At 37.3% G+C, this 11,134-nt stretch overlaps 1 protein-coding gene across 1 annotated transcript in view; it reads right to left on the reverse strand.

Moving 5' to 3' along the window:
* LOC144450713 (epsilon-sarcoglycan-like) overlaps positions 1 to 10,981 on the reverse strand; it is a 38,593-nt gene extending 27,612 nt beyond the window's left edge. Inside the window, exons 1-3 of the mRNA XM_078141380.1 lie at positions 10,836 to 10,981; positions 8,208 to 8,315; positions 1,047 to 1,198 (exon numbers count right to left, since the gene is read on the reverse strand). Coding sequence (XP_077997506.1) covers positions 1,047 to 1,198; positions 8,208 to 8,315; positions 10,836 to 10,866 — 291 coding nt within the window. The 5' untranslated portion in view covers positions 10,867 to 10,981. The remainder of the gene's footprint in view (positions 1 to 1,046; positions 1,199 to 8,207; positions 8,316 to 10,835) is intronic.
* Between the last annotated feature and the right edge of the window lie 153 nt (positions 10,982 to 11,134).

Raw genomic sequence — 11,134 nt, forward strand, 5'->3', positions numbered from 1 at the left:
CAAATAAATTCGGAAATTTGTTGAATGGACGCCACAAGAGCAGCGCCCTAGTGCCCTAGTGTTGAAAAAGCAGGAGGAAACCAGAGTACCCAGGGAAAACCTTCATTGTTCGGCAGGGTCAAACTGAGCATCACCATTGTTACATACAGACTTGGTTAAATTTTTAATCAAACCCAGCCAACACCTGGTGGGTTCAAACCCAGACTGCAGAGGTAAGAAACGTACGAGCTAACTGCTCAGCCACCGACAACCCATTGTACATTCTATCCCCAGGCCATACATACATCATTTTTGTTGGCAATTGCATAATTCATGAATGATCTCACAAAAAATGACATAATATAATTTTTATGAATGAGGAAAGTCAAGTAGACATAGTTAGACAAACTTTGTCATAGTCGCTGCAAGATTTGAATGACAATGGCTGCATCAACACTCTTTCTTGGTGTAAAATAATACCCCATAGAAAACAGAGTACCTAAAATACTTGGCTTCTATGTGACTCAATGGAAATTAGTAGCAACAATTACATACTGCAAAGTGTTTATGGTATGCAGGAATGGCTGGATGTGCAAACACCAAACTACACCATTATCTAAATAATACAATGTAGTAATATGGCTCTAATCATGTACTACATGTATGCTATTGGGCAATATGTCTAATTGCACAATTCAAATTTTATATAACTTGGTGCATTCATTGATGATGGCAAAACACATACCCCATATCTAACAATGCATGCTTCAAGTTTCATATAATTTGGTATATATGTTTTTGATAACAATCCATACAGAAGAAGTGTGCCCTCTAAGCCAATTTGACGTGCCACTGACGCACACAATTTCTAGTGACGCACCAAAATTTGGTGTTCTCCTATTTCTTTCTATGTGGTGACTCACAAGAAATGCCAGTTTTTCTCATTTTGACTCACAAAAAAAATTGGCTATCATTAGAGGGCACACTGTACATAAGCCATTCAGTTTACATAAGGTTCCTTTTTAATTTCTAAAGATCAATTTGAGTTTTACTGGTATGACACAAACCTCAAGAGAAACTTGGCCTACATCGTCCTGTGTTGGTGTACCATATAGAAATGCTGTATCCTTCATGGGGTCTTTCTGGGTATAGGCCAACCAACCAGGGAGTCCAGGTTTGCCAACCTTGCTTGCCTTGAAATAGACACCATTTGGTGGTGCTGTAAAATAACAATATATTGAGACTTAGAAGGGAGCTTTAGAGTTACAATTTTCTGAAATTCAAAACATTTTATAAATGTGCTGTTGATACATTCAAATCAACGGTTCACACATCATTACTATTGCAGCACATTGCTCTATCAAAGCATACATGTACATGTACATGACGTAGGTAATGCTATTTCCCAAAATAGCTGATTTGTTACATTTTATCTATGTACATTTGTATGTATAATACTACTCAATCATACAACATGTTGTAAGGTAATAAGGCATACACCCAAAATTGGTTTCTTCCTCTTTAAAATAGCGCCAATGGTCTTGTAGCACAACTGTACATTTTGTGTTATTCTTATGTTTATCCACATGCCAAGCCATACCTTAAGTTACCTTTGCAATATACATCATCTTTTCGCTGTTGCTATAGGCGGAGTCTTGCTGCTCGGCATATATGTTCATTTTTAGAATTTTTATCCTCTTGCCTATTCACCTCAGTTATTATCTTTGTCATATAAACCATCACTTGGCTGTTGTCATGGGTGTGGTCTTGTTGCTAGGCATACATTTACATGTGTTTATTTTTGAATGTTTATTCACTTCCCTTGCCAATAATGTTGTTATTCTTGTAAAATATACTGGCATTCAAATGTTGCTAAGGGCAAGGTCATGGTTGCTATGGCCAATTGTGTCATTATGTTTTGTACAATTTCCGCAAATGTCAGCCCCATTCACCAAGTAGACTTCAAAAATTTTTTTAGAAGACCTAATTTGATTATCACTGATGAGATCACTTTGTTCTGAGTACTTCTTCATCATTGCATCCCAACAAACATCCACAGTTACGCCCAATCTGTGCACTAGTTTTGGAATTAAATATTACTATTAGAGACACAAAAAGTCACATTTTTATACCTAATTTTGTATATCACTAATGGAATACCCATTTTCTGAATAATTCTTCATCAAAACATCTCCACCAAGTTTCCGACAGCCCAATATGTTGAGCACTATTGGAATTCAAGATTTTCTACCACAAAGTCCTATTTTTGTACCTCATGCTGCTCACTGAGATAGTAAAAATTTTGAAGTAAAATTACTCTTTTGGCCATAACTTGTAAATAACTCAATCTGATCAGGGGTGAACAAATCATTTTGTGAACTGGTGGTCCCAGGACCAGTACCTTAAAAAATCCAGTAGTCCTACTGAAAGAATGAGTGGTCCCAGGTCCTGCTAATGTGAAACATTAAATCTTGCCTAAGAATCTGTATATTCAGATGACTATTTAACATAGTTATCAACAGTAAGGTACTGGTCCAATGGACCAGACAAGGTAAAATTTGTGTGGACCGCCCAAAAAAATGGCACATACTTACATACATACATACATACATACATACATACATACATACATACATACATACATACATACATACATACATACATTGAAATACTACGCTGCATGTCCATCAAACGTAGTCCTTACTGGTGACTTTAACATTCATGTGGACGATGTAAATGATACTAACGCTAGGAAGTTTATAGACCTACTGACTTCCTGCAACTTCACTCAGTATGTTGAACATCCCACCCACAAACATGGACACATGTTGGATTTAGATATATGTAACAATGACTCTCTCATATCATCTCTTCATGTGGATGGTCTCCGTTCCTCTGATCACAACCCGGTTGTTGCCAAGTTATCTCTCCCTAAACCACGTCGACTCAAAAAAGAAATTACTTATCGTCAACTTGCAAGAATTTCAACTGAAGATTTGCTGAAAGATCTTGACAGCGTTACAGAATTCTCCGATCCACCGTCTGATCTTATTGATGCTGTTAATACTTATAATACCAAACTTAGAGAACTTCTTGACAAGCATGCACCCATAAAAAAGCGTGTTGTTACTATTAGACTGGATTGTAAATGGTACACACCTGACACTGCAGTTGCCAAGAAAGATAGACGCTGTGCTGAAAAGCAGTGGCGTAAGTCAAAACTTGAAATTCACCGACAAATATATCGTGAATCTTGTAAAAATGTCAACTTCCTGATCCGCAACGCCAAAGTGACCTACTACAAAGATCTCATTGAAAAGAATGCACATGATCAAAAGTCTCTCTTCAAAATATTGTCATCAATTTCATAATCACCTAATAACACTTTGCTTCCGTCTCACATATCTGAACTGGAATTAAGTAACCGTTTCTGTGATTATTTCATGCAAAAGATCACTGATATCCGCTCAAGTCTAGATGCCCAAAGCTCAGCTGTTGACTTTAGCAATGTGGAAGTCATCTCTTTGGAATCTCTTGATTGTTTTCAACCAGTATCAGAGAAGGAAATTCACGATATCATCAGGGGTGCACCAAACAAGTCAAGTAGTTTAGATCCATTGCCAACATCATTTGTCAAGCTGTGTCTTGATAAACTACTTGTGATTATCACTTGGATTATTAATTTGTCACTCGAATCTGGCTCTGTACCTCATTTATTGAAGTCTGCAGTTGTCACACCACTTATAAAGAAACCCACGCTCGATCTGGAAATTCTCAAAAACTTTCGTCCAATTTCCAATCTACCTTTTCTGTCTAAGTTACTTGAAAAGGTAGTTGCTGCTCAGCTCACAGACTTCTTGAATAATAACCTTTTATTTGAGCCACTTCAATCTGCCTACAAACAACACCACAGTACCGAAACAGCACTGCTCCTTGTACATAATGATATTCTGACTGCACTCGACTCGGGACAAATTGTTCTTCTTGTTCTATTAGACTTATCTGCAGCGTTTGATATCATAGATCACGAAATACTTCTAAAGCGTTTGTCAGATCTTGGTATCAAAGGAACTCCTCTTAAATGGCTTTGCTCATACCTCACAGACAGATTTCAATCAGTTACACTAAATGGGAAAATGTCACTTGCTCAATTGCTACGGTTCGGAGTACCTCAGGGCTCTGTCCTAGGACCTCTATTGTTTACTATTTATATTTCACCACTCGATCAGATCATTCTCCGTCATAAACTTCAGTTTCACCAATTCGCTGACGACAATGAACTGTACTTGTTTATTAAGAAATCCACGCTTACAACGTGCCCAAAATACGGCAGCTAGGATTATTACGTGCACCAGGAAATTCGAACACATAACCCCTATTCTGAAACAACTTCATTGGCTTCCAGTATCTCATCGTATTGTTTTCAAACTTCTGCTCATCACTTACAAAGCCCTAAATGGAATCTCTCCATGATATCTCAAGAACTTAATTACACCTCGTTCTTCATTACGCACTCTTCGTTCATCGGATAAATGCCTTCTGCATACACCCAAATGGAATCTGGTTTCCTATGGTCGCCGCTCCTTCTCTTCAGCAGCTCCTGAACTTTGGAACTCTCAACCCCTGGACATGAAAACCTCTCCCAATGTTAACATTTTCAAAAGACGCTTGAAAACCCACATATTTCAGAGAGCTTTTTCATCTCCTTCCTAACTCTAAGCGCCACTGAACATTGTTTTCTTTGGATATTTGGCGCTATATAAATTTATAAGATAGACAGATAGATAGATAGATAGATAGATAGATAGATAGATAGATAGATAGATAGATAGATAGATAGATAGATAGATAGATAGATAGATAGATAGATAGATAGATAGATAGATAGATAGATAGATAGATACATACATACATACATACATACATACATACATACATACATACATACATACATTCATACATACACACACACACACATACATACATACATACATACATACATACATACTTACATACATTCATACATACATACATACATACATACATACTTACATACATACATACATACATACATACATACATACATACATACACACATACACACATACATACACACATATACACATACACATACACATACCAGTACATACATAGACAGACGTATCGACATACCTACATACATACAGTAACATACACTGATAGCACACACACACACATACACACTGAGACATTTCTTGATGCCTATAGCACTACTGAAGCTCAATTCAGCTGTGCTACAAAGTAAACAAAGTATAAATGTTTAAAAATGTAATATATTACATTCAAATGTTTTCCTATGACACCGTTTACCTTGAAATATTCAGAAGTAACTGTCGCAAATAAAAAGAGCGCCAATGACATTGTAGCACAACTGTACAGTTTTAAAAATGTTTACCCACATGCTGATCCATGCTAGGTAGGTGTTCATTTGCTGACTGATTGATTATCCAGTTGCCTATCCAGCCCTGTTGTTATCTTTGCAATATACACAATCATTTGCCTGTTGCTATGGGTGTGGTCATGTTGCTAGACATATTTGCATACATTTTTGAATGTTTATTCATTTGTCTATTAAATCCCTGTTGTTATCTTTGCAATATATGTGATCATTTGGTGGGTGGGTGGGTGGGTGGGTGGGTGGGTGGGTGGGGGGTGTACCTGTTCAAGAATGCCTGAGTTATGGCTTTGGACATGAAAACTGCGCCAACAAAATGGCTGCCAGGCAGCCATATTGTATCATATCATGACGAAAATGGATATGCACATTTATGTCATAGAACACTGTCCTAATACCAACTTTGAATGAGATCTGTTTAAGCATGTATGAGTTATGGCTTTAGACAGGGAAAATTTGCAAACAAAATGGCTGCTAGGTGGCCATATTGGATTGTATCTTGTATCAAATTGACGTGCATATGTATGCCATTGTATGTTGCCTCTGTACCAAGTTTGAACAAAATCGGTCCAGACATCTCCAAGAAATGGACGGACGGACAGACGGACGGGCGGACAGAACCCAATCCATAAGTCACCGTCCCGGACTTCGTCTGGCAGGGACTAATGACTGCCATTTGGCCATACATGTATTTGATTCGATCAAAAACAAAGTCACATGCATATGGCTCACATAGTGTGTTACCTTTGTGCCAGGTTTGGTTGATTCGGTCAGTGCATACCTGAGATATGAGGGTGAACACACGCATGGATGAATGGACAGACTGACAGACAGATGGAACCAAATATCAATGTATTAGACCCCTCCAGGCAGTGCCGTTCGGGGCTAAAAATTTGTCATTAAACAATTTTTTTTTCAAATTTGTAACGATAGACAAAATGCTGGCATTCATAATATTTAGTCAGACATCTGAATAGTTTGTAAAGACAATAACATGACATTGCAGTGAAGTTGCTTCAGACTCAACAATATCAATTTACAATGTGATAGCAAGTTGAAGGAAATGGTGTCTGGATAATGTTGAGACAGGTCTCTCAAAATACATGTATAAATTTGTCATACTATCATTTTAATTTTCTTTATGTAAAACGATGTCTGTATGCATTAACTTTCCCAGTGTATGCACTGACAAGGGGTCTATATGTACAAAGTACACATTAACTTTCCCAGTGTACCACTGACAAGGGGTCTATATGTACACAGTTCACATTAACTTTCCCAGTGTACCACTGACAAGGGGTCTATATGTACACAGTTCACATTAACTTTCCCAGTATATGTGCTTTGAGAGGTTGCCAAATAAAGTTGACAGATGATGGCAGTAATTCTGTCAATGCATAGCCCCCTAAAGTGTGTCTTTGGTCATTTCTTAACCCTTGTGACGCCGCATCGTTGATATCCACGACGTAGCACTTCCACACTGTAGGCCACATCGTTGAAATCAACGACAATAATTTGAGTAATTTGCATATGCTGTCAATAAAGTGATTATGCTAATATATTGAACGAAGTAAATCTGGAAGACAGAGAGTTTTTCACTCGACATTTTCTAGACAGTGGTAGTGATGATGATGAAGAATTTTACATTTTTGAGAGAGTAAATTTTGTCCTCCTAGAACGTATCGAAAACCCTCCTATAACTTCAACTTTTGGACTGACGTCTTCAATAGCTGGTCCCGTGATCGCGCGATCCTGCCGACGACAAACCACAGATGCCAATGCCGTACGATTACTCCTACGTGTTGGTTTACATGAACTGATAAAGACGTTACGTCAGGATCATGTGGCAGGATCTACATCGTTGTCTTTCGTCAGATTTTTGTTAACAAACAAAGTGTTGGATAGAATCGTCCGTGAGACGTATCGTTATGCTGCTAGACTCACATGTATGCAGTATTTGTATATGCAAATTTGTTTGTATTTACTGTAAACATCGACGGACAGTACTTGTTGATTTTATGATAAATATTTTACCCAACACCCATACTATCTGTCTATTAATTTTTACAGCTAATTTCCAATTGTAATCCTTGTTTTTATCAAAAAACTAAATTTCACATGTTTTTTTGACCAAAAATGTGTGTTTAATACCAATTTTCCCCAATTTCTTGGTCAAGTTACTGACCATACATTCATATAAATTAAAATTCAATATTTCATAATTATTGATATACTTGTAGATGAGACCATACCCCACCTGTTTTGGTGTAAAATGATCACTATCAAAACATTGTGTACAACTGTGTGCAACTTAAAAAGTCCTTGGCCTAGGGGGTCATTTGCATGGAAAGTGTATGGCATCTTAAGGGTTAATAGGCCTTTCCAAAATTTGCTTAGTGGTGCTCTACTTCCTGTCAATGTGTACCTTGCGGGTATACATGGTATAGGTTACTTGGTTAATCATAGAGCACTGCTGCCGTCTTCGATGTCTGAACAATATGAAAAACATTCCTGATGTACTTTCTACAGAATATCAAGGGACAAAACTCTTAGAAACGGTGCTATGAGGTGATGATACCCCAATATGAGCGATGGTGCTGTGTTCTCAATTTCATGTTTGCAGTCTGGAATGGCTTATTACTATTAGGTAAAATAGCATTAGCAGGAGGGTCTAGCAGCTAGACTACCCAAACCTTAGCAAAAACTATGGATCAGCACATATCAATAGACATCGTTTCTCTTTAGTTGTAGGGAATTGAAAACCAGACATAGCATTCATTTTAAAATCACTTACTTGGATTAAAGAATGTCTCTCTCATGATTGCATGGTGAAAGTTCCTACCAACTGTGGCACTTTTTTGTTGTCCATCTACATAAGGTATCATGAATACTGCTACAAGACCTGAAAGAATGTCAGAATAAAGTTACAATCTTGCACATCATCATGTCATGTATAAAAAGATAATCACCCAACCGTGTATGAAAGTGTTCAGTCATACACTATCTTCAAGCAAAGTTATTGGGCAAACTGCAATACCACAGTTTCTGATTCAGAATCTTGTATATTTGCAGGTTTTTTGCAATTGACCCGACCAGTTTCTATTGGAAAAGATCAAAGGTTAGTAAGTGTAGTCTATGACCGGAAATGAAGAACGCCACGCAGTCAGAATCAAAATCACTGCAGTTTCAGATGAGTTATGCTCAGTTGAAGTTGCTTGTTCCTAGCAACCTTTATTTATGAATATATAATAAGTGATTTTTATAAGGATTTTGACACTGGAATTCAAATATCATGATGTTATGTCTTTTCCCTCGGGTAAATCAGAACATGAATTATCGAACCGTCCGTCCATTGATATACTGTTGTACATAAGCTATATTTTGCTTAAGATCGTTTGAAAAATGGATACTACTGTAGGGCAGGGATTAAAATAACCTACACTTTGACTCTTATAGTACTACCCTTGCTTGTAGTCCGTTAGTTTTTTTTTACTTCGCCACTTGATCAGTCATGCATCTTCGATCATATGTCGATATGGTCATCCTTGTTCTTGGAGTCATAAAACTCAGTTACCAAAACAATCTCATTTGATTCATAGTCATCACACTCAAACATCAAACATCAAACATTTCACTGTCGATCGAAATCCACGTCAACAACGCGTTTGGTAACAACCTGAGGTGATACAACTACAAGTACGCATTATTACGTGTATTACGTACACAGGTGACAGGAACATGTTTTCAGATGTCTGACAGACTGTCAACATCCGGTTGGGACATATCTCTGGCCCTAGCTGAGTGTAGGGTTTGCTGTGATTTTGAAAGCTAATTTTCTTGTTTTTGTGCCCATTTTTTCGTACTGATGTTTAACAAGAAGCAAATGCTACAAATTCCTGTAATGTTATTTAAACCCAAATAGACAAGATCATGCTGAAAACGTGGGCAATATGTCAGTCCCGGGATGTCAGTGTACTGCCTGCTGCATTTGTTGCTACATTCGCCGTATGGAAATTGGGGTGCTACATTTGCCGATTTTGACAGAAATTGGGGTACCTCTGAACACTTCTTGGGTCTTGGAGGCTTCGTAATTAATGTTGGAGTTAGGAGATGTCTGAATTTTTGGCAGGCAAAGCATAATTTAGCAGAATAATCCACCCAACCACAGTCCCTCTATCACCCAACTTTGCGATTCAGATCTGAATAGCTTCTGTCTAATTACGTTTACGTTTAATGCAGGAATTGTAGCTTTGCTTCCATTTAAACATCGGAATGAAAAAAGTACAAACACAGAAGAAAAAATCTTCAAAACCACATCAAACGATACAATTATTGCAGTTACTGAAGCCCAAATATAGTGTTACTTTACATGATAAAACGTAACATCGCAACTTCATACATAAACAATGGCCCCTAATTAGGATTAAAAGATATCGCTACAGCAAATAAGTGACAACATCACATCAAGAGAAAAGCTGTGTTTCTAGTCTGTATTTTTAGTGGTCTGAGATGTAAGTTTGTCAGCTGTTATATTGCAATAATCTACACGATTTTTAGATAGAATAAAATTAATCAAATAACAATAAAAGTACCTCTACAGATCAAACTCATGCTGAACAACGATATATGTAACGTAATGTGTGCATTAACATTTTGAAAGCACATAATTATTACGATAACTTGATCATAGCGTAGGATTGGCAGTGTTAACACTTGAAACATTAGATAGAAAAAATAGTTTGGTAAAACGGGTGATTTGGGTTTTTGATCTGCCCTGTTTGACATATCACACAGGTGAGGATTTGGAAGTAGTTATGTGATAAATATATATACACATGTGTGTGTATGTATGTGTGTGTGTGTGTGTGTGTGTGTGTGTGTGTGTGTGTGTGTGTGTGTATATATATATATATATATACACATGTACTAGGTATATACAGGTATAAAATACATGGACATATATATCGCATCTTGCACATCATCTCCAAGCAGGACTACAACCAAGCCACAGCAACTTGTGAGCTAAAATTCTATTCCAGGATGATAATATACTATTCTGGGATGATCATAAAACAAAATAATATTTTTCAAAATATCGTCACCTGTGATTGCATCGGAATGAATTATGATCATCCTAGAATAGAATATTAGCTCACAAGTGACTGGACGAAGCATGACCAACTGACCTTTTAATTAGATTACAAATTTATCAAAATAAGACCATGTATCACTGAGTTTAATAAGATATTTCAGGAATGTTGAAAGAATGCCCAGCCCAAGGACAGGCCGATTTCACTTGTTTTTAGTGTTTACAACAGTGAAAAGTGAAATGGTAATAGACTTGGGTATTGATAAATGCAATATATGCAAGGCTAAGATAACAACATGCGTGGACTAAAACAAATTCAAAACGATCACTTACCAAACAAGACGACTAACGTGATTCCTGTCATATTTGTACCCTACGGAGGCCAAGTATTTGGTTATGGTCTCGGGTAGTTCCTTTTGTACTCCGAGCCGAAGACCCGATAATGTGTCAGACGAGCTAGCAAGGATTCACAGGGTTACCCATCGTCCATAGCGTAATGCCCTCTGGCGGCAAGGAGCAACTATTTTGAATCGTTTGTTTTTCAGCTAATGGCCATGTAAAAGTTTAGTCTACACCGAAACTTTATTACTCGACGCTTCGACAACACATGGGAGATTTTCTTCAGGTTCTAC

Source organism: Glandiceps talaboti, chromosome 20 (assembly GCF_964340395.1).
Source record: "Glandiceps talaboti chromosome 20, keGlaTala1.1, whole genome shotgun sequence".
Taxonomy (NCBI): domain Eukaryota; kingdom Metazoa; phylum Hemichordata; class Enteropneusta; family Spengelidae; genus Glandiceps; species Glandiceps talaboti.